General features: G+C 36.1%; 1 protein-coding gene across 1 annotated transcript in view; it reads left to right on the top strand.

The window, feature by feature from the left end:
• DCN (decorin) overlaps window positions 1-9,154 on the top strand; it is a 40,713-nt gene extending 31,559 nt beyond the window's left edge. Inside the window, exons 4-8 of the mRNA XM_030479018.1 lie at window positions 212-425; window positions 614-727; window positions 1,914-2,007; window positions 6,393-6,531; window positions 7,634-9,154. Of these exons, the coding sequence (XP_030334878.1) occupies window positions 212-425; window positions 614-727; window positions 1,914-2,007; window positions 6,393-6,531; window positions 7,634-7,828 (756 nt within the window). The 3' untranslated portion in view covers window positions 7,829-9,154. The remainder of the gene's footprint in view (window positions 1-211; window positions 426-613; window positions 728-1,913; window positions 2,008-6,392; window positions 6,532-7,633) is intronic.
• Window positions 9,155-18,750: the final 9,596 nt, after the last annotated feature.

Genomic DNA, 18,750 nt, shown 5'->3' with positions numbered 1-18,750 from the left:
TTTTATTTATTATGTAGGCCTTGTTTATCTTTCACTGTTTTAGAAGTTCTTCATCTGTTTGGTTTAGTACTGCATTGCATTTTCTTCAGCTCACTAAATTTGCCATCAAAAGACATCAAAAGACACTAGAAAAGAATAATCATTTTTAAGTGTTTCATTCCTAAAACCATTTCCATAGTGATCATCTGAGATCTTCATTATTACTCCACAGGCATTGATCCTTGTTAACAACAAAATCAGCAAAATAAGCCCACTAGCTTTTGCTCCTCTGAAGAAACTGGAAAGACTTTACCTGTCCAAGAACAACCTGAAGGAACTCCCAGAAAACATGCCGAAGTCTCTTCAGGAGATACGGGCTCATGAGAATGAGATCTCCAAGCTGAGGAAAGCTGTCTTTAATGGACTGAATCAAGTGATTGTCTTAGGTATGAACATGAGAAATTATAACAAAATCAACTCAATGTTCTTTCAATATGTTGTTTTTAGTTCAATCAGTGATCTTATGTAGAAAACCAAGAAACATTCCAATAAATTGTACCTCCAAATTAGCTTTGACATGAAGGATATAGGTACCTACACTGCAGTACAGCTCATGACCATGTTTTGTTGGCAGAACTAGGCACCAATCCAATCAAGAGTTCAGGCATTGAAAATGGAGCTTTTCAGGGAATGAAGAGGCTCTCCTACATCCGTATCGCGGACACCAACATTACTAGCATCCCTAAAGGTAAGAAATTCAGTTAATATTTCAGAGATTTGCAGAGATATAATATAGTGACTTCTAGTCAGCTGGAAAAACATGTTTATGGAAGCCTTTTGAGTCAGTCCCTAGAATATCCATTCCTTGAGTATTTCCTATTTTTTGGTCAGTTGGCTTTTAATGGTTTGGAAAAATTTGGTTTTCTATTATGAGAAGCTCCACAAGAAGTGCACTGTCTAAAGTAAACCATTTTATGTTATTTTGCTTTTCTTGTCTCATAGCTGAAATATAAAGTGGAAGAATGTTTTCACCTTCCAACCCTGGTTGGTGAGGCTGATCAACATTACACAGATGTATACTCATGTAGCATTAAGTGAAGTTCTACAAGCATAAAATCAGCCCTCCACAAGTCTCTGGGTTTGAAGCCAAAAATGCTATTCCTATAAAAACCAGAAACATTTGCTATTCTTAAAAGTACTTTATTGCAAATTGCTATAAAGTAAAACCAATTTCAATCTAACCTATTAAAAAATAACAAAAAACCAAAACAGAATGGTTCCAATCCAGAGGAAATTATATTCATTTTATTCATACTTCAGTCAGCAGATTGTTTTGAAATAGATGAAAGCTTTTTGAAGGTTAATACTAGTTGTTATTTCTTTCTTCCCACATTTCCTGTTTTGGATGTTACTTTGAGGGATCTCAGATAGGTAAAATATTTTGTTCTTATTTTTTTTCCCTGATAAACAGAATTTACAAACTACTATGTGCCTTATCTAAAATAACATTAAAATTATTTTACCTCATCTCTATATTCTCATTTCCTAGGTGCAAAATGTTTGCAGACTTATGTATGTGGATAGTCTGGCTAAAATGAAGGCACTTCTATGTTATTATATGTGTCCCATTTACATAATCATGAAGGCTAGAATTCATATCCAAGAAAAATTTCACTTAGCTATTTTTAAAGATTTAACTGTTCTATAATTGACTTTAGGAGCTTAGTTTCATTTCATACCAAATAAATTGTTACTAGCTGTTGCTAGTTTCCATGACTGTGTAAGTTGCTTGTTTCATTCAGTGAATTATTCTTAGCCATGTCTAGTAAAAATATTTTTGTTACCGTAGAAAAGCCTCAGTATAACATAAGTCTTTTAAAAAATTTGGTAATCCAGTTTTATCAAAAGTAAATTGATGGTGTGCTCTCTTTCAGGCCTCCCGCCATCCCTTACTGAACTTCACCTTGATGGCAACAAAATCAGCAAAATTGATGCTGAAGGTCTGTCTGGACTTACCAATTTGGCAAAGTAAGAATGATTTTCTTCTTTTCAGATGAAATATTGATTGAAATTGTAACCACCACACACACAATTAGAAAATATCATTTTGGGCTTCATGAGTGTTATCATTGAAGCAGTACAAAATTTAGCAGTAAAAGCTTCTAAGGATTTGAGTACTGACTTAAGAGAATAAAATTTATTTTTCTAACAACACTTTCAGCTGTTTTCAATTATAAGTGATACATGCACAGGACAATTGTTTCTTTGTTTTGTTTTTTAAGAAAGATAAAGAGAGCAATTAGATGTTTTTAATTCTGTCATGCTTCTTTTGTTGTATTTCCATCTTTGGTTTATTCAGATTTCTTGGGACAATGCATTGCGCCTGCAATTTGCCCTAAAAACTGAAGTAAAAGGTGCATGGAAACCAAAACTGCTTACAACAGTGTTTTGTTTGTTTCTCAAGAAAGGCAAATCTGCAATGAGAATGAGTCCAGGAACATGAAAAACAATAATAATAATAAAAAAAATCATTCAACATAAATGAAAAAGTGTAATTTTTTCAGGGTGGTTGCACCTTGCTAATCTGTGAATATGTTTTTGAATGTTTTTCTAAGTGTAGGAAAATATAAGGAGAATTCCCAAAGAGAAGTTATAAATGTAGAGAATTATTTGTGAATTAGTTCACAGTAGATAACATGATAAAATAGTGCAATGGGACTTTATTACAAGGTGTTTTAATACTGTGACACTTTAAAAACTTTTTTATGAAAATAGTGGTGTAATTGACCATTAATCAGATTACTGGATCTAATTCCTTGATCTTCATCTTTATAATTCTGGTTGTCATAATGAAGGTACAAAACAGAAATCGAAGAAAGATTGCTGAACAACAGGAGTTAAGTTTACCGCTGCTTATAATAGCTTGGACAGCAGTGTAGTGCAGTGAAGTATGTAGTAACTTAACACTTATCTAGAATCTGGCAAATCCAAGTGACAAATTTTTCTAGAGTTTGTAAACTAAGACATTTCAATGTGTGATGTTCATATTTGATTCATCCCTGATTAAAAAAAGTCTGCTCCTGGATTTTAATGAAAAAATAAAAATACCATAATTATGCACTAGAAGACTGTGAAGCAGTGGTGTGGAAATGTAGAACTGCTGAAAGCAGGCACTAGGTTTTAAGCTGCCCTCTGGCCTGTTCTTAGGCAGGCAACCTAAGCATAGCCAAAAAGTAAGGCAGAATACAGATTGGTGAAAAAGGAGCACATTGGACATAACAAAGCAGACAGATGAAGAAAGGAGGGAGCTATGGGAGAGCTCCAGGACAGCATATGGGATAAATCTAAAGGGCAGCGTTCTGTGGCCCCTTATGCCACAGAAACAAACTAGCAAAACTCAGCATTTATTTACACGTCTAAGTCTTCAGGAGCATCAGTGTGGGATCAGACTGTTCTCCTCCTGGATCATGTCAACTCATGCTCAACAGTAATAGCTGCCCTAAAGCACAGTTAGACCTGGAGAAACAGGTCATTTTTCTGACTGTGTTAAGGTGTGTTTTGAACTTTAAAATGTTCCACACAAGAGCTTGGTATAGATCTAGTGTTCATTCTCCTTCGAGTTCTTCAGTTCTAGCAGGCCACCAATACTTTTTGTTTATTCGTTTTCCTTGTGAAATTACTCTTAAGTCTTTCAAAAGTCCTCATACAGTGCTAGAGTGTTAAAAAAAAAAAAAAAAGAGAGAATAATAAATCTCAGAATGTAAACTGAACGAAGACTTTGCTGGTTACATGCAGGAATGAGCCTCACAGGAGGGTATACACATTGCACAACTGATGTTTCTAATGTCTATAACCTATGAAAGTTTACTGAAAAGATCTAGCTGCATACAGTGAAAGTTGCATCAAGCCCAATGATGTTGAGCAGTGTGAAGTTTGCTTTTAAAAAGTGGAAATGGGCCAGCCGGGATGTTGAAGACAAAAGAAAGTGTAAAATATTTGAGAAATTCTTCAATTTTTAGATATGGTTTTGATGATGCTCTTCAATGATTTGGAACACCATGACTAAATCAGCTAAATGCTGCAGAAATGTTACCTATTGACTAATGTAAAAGGAAGCAATATGTCAATATATTAAACAAGATTTTTCAAATTCTTGCTTTTTTTCCCATGGAGAAAAAAAAAAGAGAGATTATATTCTTTTGTAATATTCTTAATCACCATGTATTTTACACACTAATCTTGATTTATTTCATTTGTAAACATAGCCCCAAGTGGTTGAGGGTTTGTTTGTAACACATTTAGATGAAATGTAATTACATATAATTTCACTGCTTATGGGAGTTAGATCCACTTTTTGACAGACTTCTCCAATTTCACTCTTTCCGTTAAAGACTTTTCCTGCATGAGCTAATGCAAAGTTGGATCTTGTCCATCCCTATAGTATATGTACTTTTACTTCAATAGACCAGTATGAAGTCAGACCTGCTTTTTTCATACTGGTTTCCCCATGTGTGACACATCTGCTTATAGACCTTAGCAAGTACATATATTTAGATATGTGTTAACCAAGAATTTATAGCCTTCTGCCAAAGTGTTGGTTTTTGGTTTTTTTTTCCAATCCTATTAAAGATGTTCACTATGAGCACCCATCACTGAAGTCCTTTGTAGACATTCTGTAGATCTTCAAACTAAATTACTCTGTAGAATCAAATCCTACAGGTACTCTACTCAAAAGCAATTTTGTTCTAATAATTTTTAAATTATTATGAAAATTCTTCCAAACTCTAGAAAATATATGGGTTACTGTGAACTGATTTCTGAACGAAATAAATCACTGTTAATGTTACTGGGAGGTCTCACTAAGCTCTCCTTTGACATTAAATGTTTTGACAACATTACAATGTTTAAATGAGTATGATATGGCTATTTGTATTATATATAATACTGGTTAACAAGATCTTTCTTTGTTTATTTTAAAAAGGAAAAGAATAAAATATACTTCCAGTTTTGGAATGCATTATTTCTGGAAACATCTCTGCCATAAAGATCAAACAAGAATTTTTAGTTCTGTGATTCTATACTAGGTCCAGATTCTGACTTTCAAAGCTGGCACAAGCTACATAGAATTGCAGGTGGTAGATTACTGTGCATAAGACTTTAAAAGTATTCATCCATAGCAAATTATTTTATCACAAAGACTCCACCATTTAAAGGCTGGCTACAAAGAAGATGGAGTTTTCCTTTTTACAAAGAGTCGCATGGAAAAGATGTGGGTAAGGGCACAAGTTATGCCTGGGGAGACTTCAACTTGACACAAGTGGAAGATTTTTCACAATGAGAACAGCCAGCCATTGGAATAATCTCTCCAGGGAAGTGGTGGATTCCCCAAAACTGGACGCTTTTAAGATTCGACTGGACATCTAGTCTTGTTCATGTCTTGCTCGGAAAGATTGGACCTGATATTCTACGATTTTGATTACCTATATTAAATTCTTGAATTGATTCAGTTATTAATAAATCTCAGAGCATTTTTTGTCTCAAAATTAAAAAAGATTGCTTAAAGAAAGAAGATAAAGCAAACTAGATGAAGTTTAGCCTTTCTAGAAATAATTTTCTCAAAATTATACTCCTGATGATCACAACATCTGCAGAATTACCACTGAATTGCATACTGCAACACAGAGCATTGTAACTTAGGAGTTTCTTGTAAAAATTCTGTAGTTTGTTAATTGCAAACCAAAATAGTACTCACACGGAAATACACACATAGGACCAGATTTTCCAAATTGGATATAAATGTGCTAGTAAACCCAGAATGTGGATTTATGAAGGCAGGAAGGATGATTTTGTGATGAACTCTGGACTGGAACCTAAGAGAAATGTGTATATCCCACTTCTGTCTCCTGCTGCATAGATCATTACACATGACTTAGCTCCTGTTTCCAGCCTGTAACATGGCTCTAACTACATAAGTATCAGAGAAGGATGTGGTGGAAATTTAAACTTAACAGTTCTGGTCACCCTGGTTTATGTAGTTTGACAAAGGAAGTTACAGCCAGTGCTCCTAAAGTCATACAAGAAACTCTTATTCAGCTTTTAGAGAAAGACTGGTGCCAATGTAGGTATACAGTATGTGTTTACAGTGGGATATGTCATGTAGCTCAGGGAAGTATGCAGTACCATGGGCACATGTTGAATGATATAACAAAAATTATGATAGTTCACATCAGATGTCAAACATGTAAATACATTTATCTATCTAAACTAGTTCTACATGGTGACTCTGTACGTCATGTGTAATACTGAAAATTAGCCTGGTCTATTCTACAACAGTGGTGTAAAGAAGTAATCAGTCCAAGAAAGATGGTTATGTGGACGAGTTTAACATATTTGTTTGTTTGTTTGTTTTTCAGATTGGGTCTCAGCTTCAACAGTATTTCTTCAGTTGAAAATGGCTCTCTTAACAATGTGCCTCACCTAAGAGAGCTCCATTTGAACAACAATGAACTTGTCAGAGTACCTGGTGGGCTGGGTGAACACAAATATATTCAGGTACTTATAATACTGCTTGTGAGAGCAATAGTTGAAAGTTTCCAATTGGTGTTTAAGTGGTTATTCAGTCTTGAACAGAAACATATACAGTATTTGTGAAAAAGTGACTTGATGAATGTTTCATAAACTGTTGAAGAGGCATGGAAAAGTTTCATATAACAAGATGACTCATTCTGATTTTTGTGAGGATGTGGCTATGGAGGTGTATAGATCTGGAGGTGTGCATTCATTGTCTCTATGTGTCTGAGAGGACGCAACAAAGATGGGATTATTTGTGTACTTCAATTTCTTTTTTAACTCAAAAAATGCTTTCAAAGAACATTTCTTCTGTTGATTTTTTTTTTTTTAAATTCTACTCAATGACATTTTGCAACCTTTACCAAGAACCTTCCCTTTGGTATCTCACAAAGCTGTGCTTTCAGGAGGGCAAAGAGACACAATGTGCATTTCACATCAGCAGTACTTTTTGAGGTCTGTGTGGCTGGATAGCTAGAAATATGGCTTCTTGGAATCAATTAAAATCTGTCTTCAGGTTGACTAAGATTTTACAGGGAAAAAAAACTCCCAAAGAATGAAGACTCCCAAATGTAAATAATTTCTTGCATGTAGCTTGGGAATATTAGTCAGAAATGGTGACTCTAGAGCAGAGTAATATTCATCAGCTATTTTAAATCATCATTAGTGATTACTTTGGCTCTCAGTCCTGTGTGGTTGCACTCATGAAAGTGAAAATATTAGAGCTGGAGAGAAACCAGTTAGCACCAAATACATTCTTTATTCAGAAGTACAGGCATCTGAACCACAGCACTGTGTTAATAATTCCACATCTTTGACTCCTGTTTGGTTACAGTATGATCAAATGATAGAAATTTTGTTAGATTACCTTGCACATTTTCTGCCCTTTCTGTAGAAATGATTTCAAATTGGGTGTACTCTGGGTATTTCAAAAGGTAAGTAGAATCAAGCATTCGTTTGGAAAAAGAGGATATATTGTTACTCTACATAACAGTGGGCAAAACCAACCAAGTATTTGACATCAAATAATTTATCTTATTTGCCACAGTAGCTCTATTTCTCACTTCTACACTTTTATGCTTTTCAGGTGGTCTATCTTCATAACAACAAAATTGCTTCAGTTGGAATCAACGACTTTTGCCCTCTTGGCTACAACACCAAAAAAGCTAGCTATTCTGGTGTGAGTCTCTTCAGCAACCCCGTGCAGTACTGGGAAATCCAGCCCTCTGCCTTCCGATGTATCCATGAACGCTCGGCTGTACAGATTGGAAATTACAAATAGATGTCTAAAGATGGGGTTCGTTTGTGTTTCAGCTAAAGTACCTGTTGTAATAGGCCTGTTCAAAAAAATTGTTGCTAACAATTAATGCCAAATACCAGAAAGTTCACTTTAAAGTGGAGATGATCCATTGACATAGAATAAATGAATCATTACAGATGTACAAGATCAAGCATACCATCAAAAGGAATTGCCAACTGTGCTTTAAACTGACTTATTTCAGCCTTCTTTTCCAGCATGCTTTCTGTGGTATTTTTCAGTTTGCTGAATGCTACAGGTTTTCAGATTCCACTGTATATGAGATTCGGAGTAAATATTTGTCAAGCTATGATATAAGAAAAAAAAATAAAGATTGAGGTTATTTTTGTAGCCACACACACACACAAAAAAATAGTAGAGGGAATAAGAACTCTCAAATCGTCTTGAGACCTGAGAAGGTGAGAATTACCTCCTTTAAATTTATTTCAAGCCCTGGAGGTTTAAAAATATCCACTATAACACTAAGCCAATTCTGAATGTATCTATTTAGCAGAGGCAAATAAAGTTGTTGCTAATGTCATTATTTTGGGAAAAATAAAATAAATTAATATTTTACACATAGTTCTCTAAAGTTTGCCATTCTTCTAGAGCAATGCTATTCAGGATTAGCCTAACATAATCCTACTGAACAAAATAATGAGTAGTCTGCAGTACAAAACCTGTAACCTATATCTGGAGCTCAATGACTAAATTTCTCTAGGGCAAATCCCTCTCACCTTAGTCACACGAGCAGTTTGAATGACTTCAATGAGACTGCCTTGCAGAGTATGCTATTAGGGTTTAGTCATTGGTATTGATCATGTATATGTCTAAACCAAAACCAATAGCAGTTCACTGTTCACTTGTTCTGCATTGTATATTTGTCAGCATCCTTTACTATTTTTGTTTTTTTAAACAATGTTTTTAATTGTCAAGTAGAGATATGCAGGCTCCCCACCTGATGAATTTGTGGAATTTAGATTGTAAGAAAAAAAGTAAAGTATAGCAAAATATGAAGTGAAATAATTGCAAGACCTAGCTGGACATTGCTGGGACATCATCTGTAGAAGTATCTTTGAGCGATTTGAAGCCCTCTGCAAATTTGGATTCTTCAATCCATACCAATGGGTAGCAAGCACATCAAAGGTAGGCTGCACATTTCTACTGTCAATCTACAAAGCTAAACGTATATTCAATAAAAATGTCACCTTAAAAGAATCTTCTGCAGCCTCTTAATACTCCAAGGTCAATCTCTCTAATTTGTAAAACTTATATGTCATTTATATTAAAGAATAATGTAATACAGGCAAACTCCAAAGTGTTTGTCTTTATTCTCTGTTTTGATAGAATAACATAGTGTGTCACTATGTTAATCATTATTAAGTCTTGAAAACTGAACATCTTTGTAGTGGTGATAGCTAAAATAAGAGCAAATTATGTGAAATTCTCTTCCCTCAAGACTATTTCTCATGCCTAACACTCACAGGGATTTTTTCTATAAAATAAATATATTCTCTTTTTAGCTGTCGTTTTTACAGGTAGTAAATAATTGGAAGCAATTGTGAATCACTAAAGCCATTACACATTAAAAAACATGTTTGCATTCTTGTTAGCTATCTTCATGTAGTACTCACTGATTTTCTCCATTTGCATCTGTTTTTTCTTCTGGGTTTCACATTTTCTGAGTGTTATTTTTAAACAAAGCTAACAGTATGTGATATCCTTCTCTCACTGGAGGGAAAACCCTCCAGAAAGCAGTTAGAATTTTTCCTTTTGGTTCTTGATTGGATATTTGCTATTATTCAGAGACAGACTTGATACAGAAAGCCAAGCACTGGCATTTCAAAAGAGAACAAAGGCATTGTCTTAGCCTGAACAACTCCACTGGGTTTGTATGTACATGGTTCAAATTAGAGATACAGCTAAAAACTTACAGGAAAAGATTTATTCAATAAATGGTAACAATTACTTATTACATAAAACTTCGTATAACACATACGTAAACTTCCCATTTCTCCCTCCATGGCTTTAAAGTCTCTCCATGCTAAGGCTTTTCTTTCAAACCAGAAGCAACTTTATGTCCAGAAGAAAACACCTGAGGCTGATCCTCCGCTGTAATACCCATGGTATGTCTCACAGCAAGCTTGCTGCCCTCTGTGCTAATGCACAAGTTATTCCTCGTAAAATAGAATCATAAAACCATAAAATAATTTGTGTTGGAAGGAACCTTCAAAGGTCATCTAGTCCAACCCCCCTGCAACGAGCAGGATACATCTTGAGTGAGATCAGATGTGGTTTGCCCAGAACCACATCCAGCCTGGCCTTGAATGTCTCCAGGGATGGCACATCCAACACCAGTCTGGGTAACCTGTGCCAGTATTTTACTATTCTCATTTTAAAGATTTTTTTCCTCATGTCCAGCCTGACTCTCCCCTCTTTAGTTTAAAATACATTCTGCACTAATAACCAAGGGCTGCAAAGATTACAGGATGTTCCTAATTCCCAGTCCTGTGCTATAAAACTGAATAAATAAATCCTATAACATAAGACCTCAGCAAGATCATGACAAATTCAAAAGGTAAACACGCTGTTGGCTTTCCATAAATTGTGCAGCCATACCTACAATGTCTGACCAACAGGACCCTTTCCACACACAGCATCGGCAAAGACTTGTAAGCAGCGTGAAGCCTTACACTTTTAAAACTGTTTTTCATATAAATATAGAACAGATGGCTCTTCTACTTCAAAACAAAACAAAACAAAGGAAAAAAAAAAAAGGAAAGAAAGAAAAAAAAAACAAAAAACAAACCCAAACAAACTATAAACAGTTGGGAAGAAAGAAATAAGAGAGCTAAAGTAGAAAGCCTTTAGGTCCAACAGTGTGTCTCTGATACTTCCATAAAGTATGAAGACAGTAAACAGTCAGAACCTCAAACACACAACAAACTAACCCCTTGTTTCCTGGTGCAGCCTAAGGCATCTCATCCTATACAGCAGGCAAGGGTGTGACCATCTCTTGGGTGTGAGAATAGACCCTCAAAGAGAACCTGAAACAAAGCATATCCTAATAATCAGAAAAGTCAAGCCAGAGAATAAAAAGTTGTAGTGACAGATCCTCAGCTGCAAGAGTATGTTAAAGAAGACAGAAAAATAAAATTATAGACAACAATGTATTTTCTTCTATCTTATATTAGCAATGTGTATGATCCATCACACTACTTAGGAACATTCCTAAGTAAATATTTGGACTTCCCTTTTTCTTATTTAAAGTGCTTTTCGGAATTATGGCCAGTATTTTCCGCTACTTTTTGATATCTAAATATGTGGTTCTTCCCCTAGTTGTGAATCTTATTAACATCTTAATTAAAATCCCTGTAAGAGGTTTTTAACTAAAGATAATAGTCCCTTCTGTTTTCTACTGAATTGACGGAACAAGTTGGAAATGAAAATGATGTGTTGAAGAAGTGATGCTTCTTTAAGTTTTTACTGCAGTTTGATGACAATCCTGTAAACACATTCTTTTGCTTTTGTAGTATCCTTCCCACATTATTTTCTTTTCTTAATTAATGATATCCCTCAGGTTTAGGCTTTCCAAAAGTACATACGCATTTTTCGTTAGCAAAATCATATGTTGCTGCAGAACATTATTTTTCAAAACTTGACTAAAAATCAATTAGTCCTTTCATATTGGCCTGGTCTTTTAAGGCCAGAAGGGAGCTGGCGGGTTTCTCCTAAAAAGTGCATCAGGTTATGGATAGTCATCGGATTTGATGTATCAAATGCTGATGACATTAAACGTAATTTAATTTCCAGGAAAGGATCAACTCTTAAATCCCTTGCATCGGTGTGTTGCTCTGCTTTCCAGCTCTACAGATTTTTTTCAGTTCCCCCCAAAAACTGCTTCTCAAATCCTCTAAACATAATGTCTAGCAACAGCTTTTTAGCCCATAACATGGGGGTTTGACCTGTTAGTAAACCACTCTGTTATAATCTCTTTCTGCTTATGTTTGTTACTTTTTTGAAACAGATAGTATCATTTACCTCACAGTCATACATACAAATTAGCAGAAAGCTGAGAAATTTCTTTCGTTTGATACAATCCTTAATTTCATGTATCTATAATATCATAAGCAAAGTAACTATAAAAGATCGCAAAAGACACTGATCCCACCACTACTCTGAAGTGCCATCTAGTGTCACTGAGGGACAGTACAAAGTTATTGTTCACTATGAAAACAAAGAGGAAAGATGTTTATGAAGTTTTATGAAAAGAAGCTACACAAATTCACATATTTACTTTAGCCTTTTTGTACATCCACAGTCAAATATTCTGGCTTTGCAGATGTGTTTTTGCTCATCCTCTCTGAATGTACACATGGCTCTGAAGTCAGTTTTGCTACAGGGACTGGCCTACAGCTCTGATTTTTGGTTTTTTTTTTTTTGGGTTTTTTTCAAAAGAATTTGTCTTGTTTTCCATGGTCATTACCAAGCTATTGCTAGGTAGTTTTTTTCCATTCCAAATTTTGTATAAACAAAGGGGTTTAGTCAGTGCTAATTTAGTTGGGAACAGTTTATTCAATAAAAAATAAATAAAGCAAGGAACATATTAGTGACAAATCTGCACAGCACAGAAGAGGAAACATGGACTGTAAGATGTTCAATATTACGCGCATCATCTTCAAACTGAAATAGTCGAACTAAAAATAGTTGAATTTTAGCGTAAAATATTATCCTAACAGTATTCCAGCAGCTCCAGCTGCAATAGAACAAAGTATCTGTGCATCTCCTGAAAAGGCACAAAAACTGTTTTAGTGTTTGAATTAGACTCAACACAAACACTCAAACAGCTAGGCTCATCAATGGATGCATTTAAAGTGACATAAACCAGCCTTTGGCCTCCTGCCCCGTTTCCTGCTCTGGAAGTTCAGGGCTGTTAGTGTACTGTAAGTGCCTAAGGATCAGTCTGGATGCAGGCACTACAGAGGGCTGCTTTCCCTGCCTGCTGAACTCCACACTTCCCTTTCTGAGATACAAAGATGTGGTTTCTTCAAAACTGCTTTGTCAGACTGTTCTCTTAGTGTGCACATTATACTGCCTGAAAGCTTTGGAGGTTACCTCTATGTGTGTGTCTTTTAAATCAGCAGACCAGAAGAATGTTAATGCTGTGTTGCTGCCTGCTTAAACTGGGACTTAAATCTGCATGAGAAAAAATGGACAAAACTAGGACAAAATTTATTGGTTTAATTATATATATATATTTACTTATATGCACACATCTTCTTAGATATTAAAAAAAATGATAAAAGGAATGAATAACAAAATCAGGGAATCTGCAGTGTTATGAGGAGCAGTGATGGTCATGTTTCTGAATCCACACCTACAGCTGCAGCAAGCAATGCAGTGAATAACTTTTTGGAAATTGACAAACATTCTAGGTCTTGCATCTACAAACATTTATCAACATGAACAGTTACAATGTTTTCAGTCAGAAGAACTGAAAGATACAGATGGGTGCTCAATTTTGAAGGGATATTAAACAAAAAATGCCATCCACTGTCTAAATACAGCAGGCAGTTTTCAAACAAACAAACAAACATACAAAAGACTGTTGAAACCACCTTTGGTAAAACCTTTGGTTTTACCCAAAAAATTGTCCCAGGTATTGTCTTTGCCTAACACCCAGCTGGAGACAAGACAAATACTTGATAATTACGATTTCTGGTGATAAATGGCATGACATTTTATTTATATGCACAAATATTAATCAGTAGGTTTTGTTGCTCCTAGTATTTGGCAGAATGGATAGTAGAATATGTACTCTTTTATTATATGTAAATGGTTACAATTTACTATACATTCTATTTTCATACCTAACATGAAATCAAGCAAAATTCCATATTTTTTCCCAGCTCTTTATGTTACTGACTCAACAGCATTGGGGTATATAATTTGTGATAAATCATACTTACACCTTTTGTTCATTTTCAACTATTATATTAAACGACGCACTATATTTGAATGAAAAAGCCTTAAGGATTTTGCTACTATTTTTGCAAATTCCAGGTTTGGACAAGTTACATTATTGCTTCCAGATGAAGACTTTAATTGAGATGAATTAAGCTAGTGCTTCTCCACACTGTAGCTTTTTGAATGTGTTCAAATCCCAACATAAAAGCATGGAAAATAGGGATCCTGTGTCTGCTACTAAATGCATATTAGAAAGCCCTTTCAACAGGAAACCTCAGAACCAACGAAGTTAATCATGTAGTATTCTGCTGATGAATCCTTTCATCTTTTAATTCCAAGGTATTGAATCTTCACTGGAATCAAAAGATTATAAAGAATAAACTAAAATTCAGAGTGCAGGTAAAAAAAGGAATTTCAAAATGCATAAAAGAGTCTTGACATGAAAGACAGAATAATTCTAAATATTGCTTGGCTATGTTAGAAATTCTAGACAAGTGAAATGCTTCAAAAAGGCTTATTTACTTCTGAGAATAATCCTTCAGAGTTTTGACCATACACATCATCCTAATGTGGAAGGAGAAAGTGGGTATTTTGCAATGAAGTCTTGAAACAGAGCACTGTCTTTGAAGTGTTGGCTAATGGAGAGCAATTTAGAGGTCCTAAACCTCAGGCAATTTAATATTTCATCATGACATCACCAAAATTAAACAAAAATATTAACCTTTTGGGTATTTTTCTCTCTTCTGTCCTTTACTGCTCATTTCCAGTACCAGGTTCTTTAAAGACTTGCCAATCATTTTTGATATATAATAGGAGTCATTGCATTTGTAAGTTACAGGGATATACAGAAGATTGTGTAATTTCTGTTCAACAGATGCAGATAATTGGATTGTTATGGAAGAAGTTAAGTAGTTGGGCTCCTTAATGCTGTCAAAGGACTGAATTACTGTGAAATGGTAGTATTTCCTTTGAACTTCCTTGTAAAACTTCTGATGCACAGGATTGTTGTGTTCCCTACATCTTATGCAGTGGGAATGTGCTCATACTATTGGAAAATACAACTGCACAATGATTTTAGGTTCTTTTGCAGAGCTGAAAACAGAAAAAGACAGCAGGAACAAGAATTGTAGAAGACGTCCCATTTACCAAAGCTCTGCCTTACAGAGGAAGAAGCTAAGGGGATGCCTTCCACCCCCCTCCACCCTCCCTCACAGTTCAAGTGAGAGAGGGGAGATAAAAGATCTTTCTAGCTACTTGGTTACATCATGGACAGCTTTTGGTCTGGTAGGAGAGCATGTGTGGTAGTACATGAACATATGTGAACCTCAGGAAGGTTGAGGCAATTCTGTTATAATTACAGACTGGGTGATGGATTGAGATCATCCTTGCAGAGGACTTTAGTATACTGGTGAATGAAAAATTGGACGTGAGCTGGCAATGTGTGCTTGTAATGCAGAAAGCCAATCACATCTTGGGCAGCATAACAAGCAGCATGGCCAAATGGTCAAGTGATTCTTCCCCCCTACTCAGCTCTTATGAGACCCCCACTGGAGTACTGCATTCAGCTCTGGGATTCCCAGCACAAGGGAGACATGCCTATCACAGTGAGTCCAGAGGAGGGCCAAAAGAACTGTCAGAGGGCTGGGATACCTCTCCTAGGAAGAAAGGCTGAGAGAAATGGGCTGTTCAGCCCAGAGAAGAGAAGGCTCTGGGTAGACCTTATTGCAGTATTTCAATATATAAGGGAGTCTTATAAGAAAGGTAGAGAGAGAGGTTTTTCCAAGGGGTAATGGTTTTAAACTGAAAGAGTGTAGAGTTAGGTTGGATATAAGGAAGACATTCTTTATAATGAGGATGTTGAGACACTGGAACAGGTTGCCCAAAGAAGTTGTGGATATCTCATCACTGGAAGTGTCCAAGGCCAAGTTGAATGGGGCTTTGAGCAACCTGAACAAACGAAAGATGCTCATGGCAGGGGAACTGGACTAGATGAAGTTTAATGGTTCCTTCTAACCCAAACCATTCTGTAATTCTATATGCAGTACCAAAGCCCTGAGTATACCAGGAGGCTGTTGCTACCTTGACCATACTTTTCCCAGAGCCTCTGCCTACCTAGACATCTACCACTCATCGTCCCAGGAGCTACATTTAAGCTCAAGTCCTTGTTCTTGTCCTGAGCTTGTTGGAGTTCAGCTAGATAAGGCTAGCCATGCAAAGGAAGGCAAGCTAGGAGCCAGCAGTTACACCTCATGAACAAACTGCATAGTCCCACAGCAGCCTCATAAGCAAGGTGCGCAGTCCCACAGCATCTAACAAAGAAGAGCATAGCTGTTTTGGTAACTGAAATGAGGGCTGGCCAACCATCCAGTGACAGATGTCCCCTGAGCAGGCAGGTCCAAGGTCAAGGTCATCTATGAAGTCAGTAAGATAATTCCAGGTACAAAACCAGGCATAGTATACCCACAACACAGCTAGGACTGGGGCCTCAGCTTAAATACAGCTGTTGGGCCAATGAGCGGAGACAGCATGGCTGGAGAATGTGGATGAACCTGGTCAGGGCAATCAGAGCTTGCTGGTGTGCTCAAGGCCCAGAATATGGTGTGTTGTCACATATAAAGATTGCAGAAGTTCCCAGTCACTCCAACAGCCTTGTTTGCAGGCTTGAAATAGGGGAAATAAATGAGTTCTTCCCTGAAGACACTCTTGGCTCCAAGCTGAACAGGCAGTTCAGGCACAAATGAGATGCCCTTTACTAGCCTGAGAGGCACATAGGCATGAAGTAAAATGTTCAACATCACCTGAGTGAATTAGGAGTCCAAAAGTCATTTTCCAAGACTTTGAAAGGCACATTTCTGATAAAGTTTTGACATGTGAATATGTGACAAGTCATTGGCAGTAGCTTTCAGGAAAAGGATATCATGCTCATTGGTAAAGCAAACAACTTCTTCCCTTCACCTGACTTCAAATCAAAATGTCGTGGGCTATTACCTGTACATCTATTCCCCACTTGTGTGGAAGAATGACCCTCGTGAGTTCCTTAGAAAAGTCAGCATCTGAAACAACACAAATCTCTGATGGGTCTGGAGGTAGGGCGCATGAGGATGTAGGTTCACATATATGCTCAGAAACAGCCTTGTGCATTCGTCAACATTTACATGCCCCAAAAAACCTTCTATTAGGTCCTAGAAAGGGGGAAGAACAAAAGGGGGAATGGACAAAAGCAGGAAAGCCTCAACAAAACTCTTTTACTGAAGACATGGGACTTTCTAGAGTGATCATCCTGTCTATATTGTTTTCTTACACCAGGTACTCTCAAGGTTATTTAATTATAGTGGTGTGCTAAAATTTCCATAATAAATGCAAAGATTTAACAGCTAAAACACAGTGTAAAACTGTAAAACCTTTCCATTCATGAGCAAAGTTATTGTGTGTGATGCTCTGCTCTGGAAACAAGAAGGTCTCATTCTTCTTTCATGAGATTGGAATAGGAGCAATGGATTTTGCTATACTGCAACCAGCTAACCATATTATCAAAGTTATCTATGGGAAAGGAACATGAGCTAAATTATAGTGTTGCTCACTGGTATTGCTGTAGCTAAGTTTGTGTCAGCAGTTCTATGCAAAATCAGCTTTTCCACTTAAAAATTATTACTCTGCTAAAGCTTGTAATCAGACTTTATTTCTGGACCATATCTTTTTCTCTTCTGAAAAAAATTAAAAATAATCCATGTATCTTCATCAAAACTTCAGTGTATAGCAAGAGTGACATGCATGCACACATGAAAACACATAATTTTTGAGAAAATGGTGAAAACAATGAAAGCATAATTTGATAAAATTCAAATTGTGGGTCACCTAGTGCCAGCAGACCTTAGGACCTGAATGTCTATCTTTTTTACTGATGGCCTAAGCTATAGTCAAGAAACAAAGCTTCATCTGTATTATTAAGTGAAATCATGTCATTTTCCAGGTCTAGACCAACTAGTATGACTTCGCCCTATCTCTACTTTATGATTATCTTACTCCACAAAACAAGGTGACTTCATTTAAACTCTCTATTGAGAGTGTTAAGTCCCAAGCTATGATTAGGAATTGTTCAGTTCAGGCTAGAATAATGAAAAAGCCCATTCTGATAAATTAATACTGTAAGGAATGTCTTGCCAGTGCTAGGGGCACTATGTGATCTACTGGTGTACGTAGAGACTTAAGGGGAGATAAGTCATCCATTTGCTTATATACCATAGTTTTAAGCGTGGTGACATTAATATTTTGCATTGATCTACCCAAATATTGACAATTGCCTGCTTGCTATCTGAATGTTTTCTTGTTTTTAGTTCTCAGTCGGGTGTAGTACTTTCTTCAGCCTTTCATGGCAAAGTTTAACTCTCTGTTTTTATATTTTTGAACAGCTGATAATATGGAGTTTTGATCTGACTGAGTTTTGAGGAGATACAATATCTGATTATAGTGTTTTACTTTCAATACCTACAATCCAAATGAAATTACAACCCAGCATTTGAAGAGAGAATGAAAGAATGTCCCTCTAGGTTACCTTTACATCACTATTTCAAAAAGGAGGAGCATCTTTGAAATTCTGTTTTGTATCATGACATACCTATATAAACAAAAATAATTTTAAATATTAAGAAAACATGAAAAAGACTACTGGGAAGCTAAAGGGATAGTTATTGATTCCAGGTTTTGGTCCAAATCAGGTTGCCATTTAGCAAACAGACATACATACATATGTATAAATATACAGATACATAATTATCCAAATACAATTGCTAAGTGGTTAATGAAGTCCAAAAAATGCAAAAAGGTAAAGAAAAAAGAGTCAGGCTAAGCAGACAGAGATCTAAAATCTATGGGAGGGAACAAGAATACTTGGGAAGTGGTGTATTCTCCTTAATCAGAACAGGATTAGGGAAATGTTGCTG

Source organism: Strigops habroptila, chromosome 3 (genome assembly GCF_004027225.2).
Source record: "Strigops habroptila isolate Jane chromosome 3, bStrHab1.2.pri, whole genome shotgun sequence".
NCBI lineage: Eukaryota > Metazoa > Chordata > Aves > Psittaciformes > Psittacidae > Strigops > Strigops habroptila.
The sequence above is the reverse complement of the archived record's forward strand: the minus strand, read 5'-3'. Positions and strand labels throughout refer to the sequence as shown.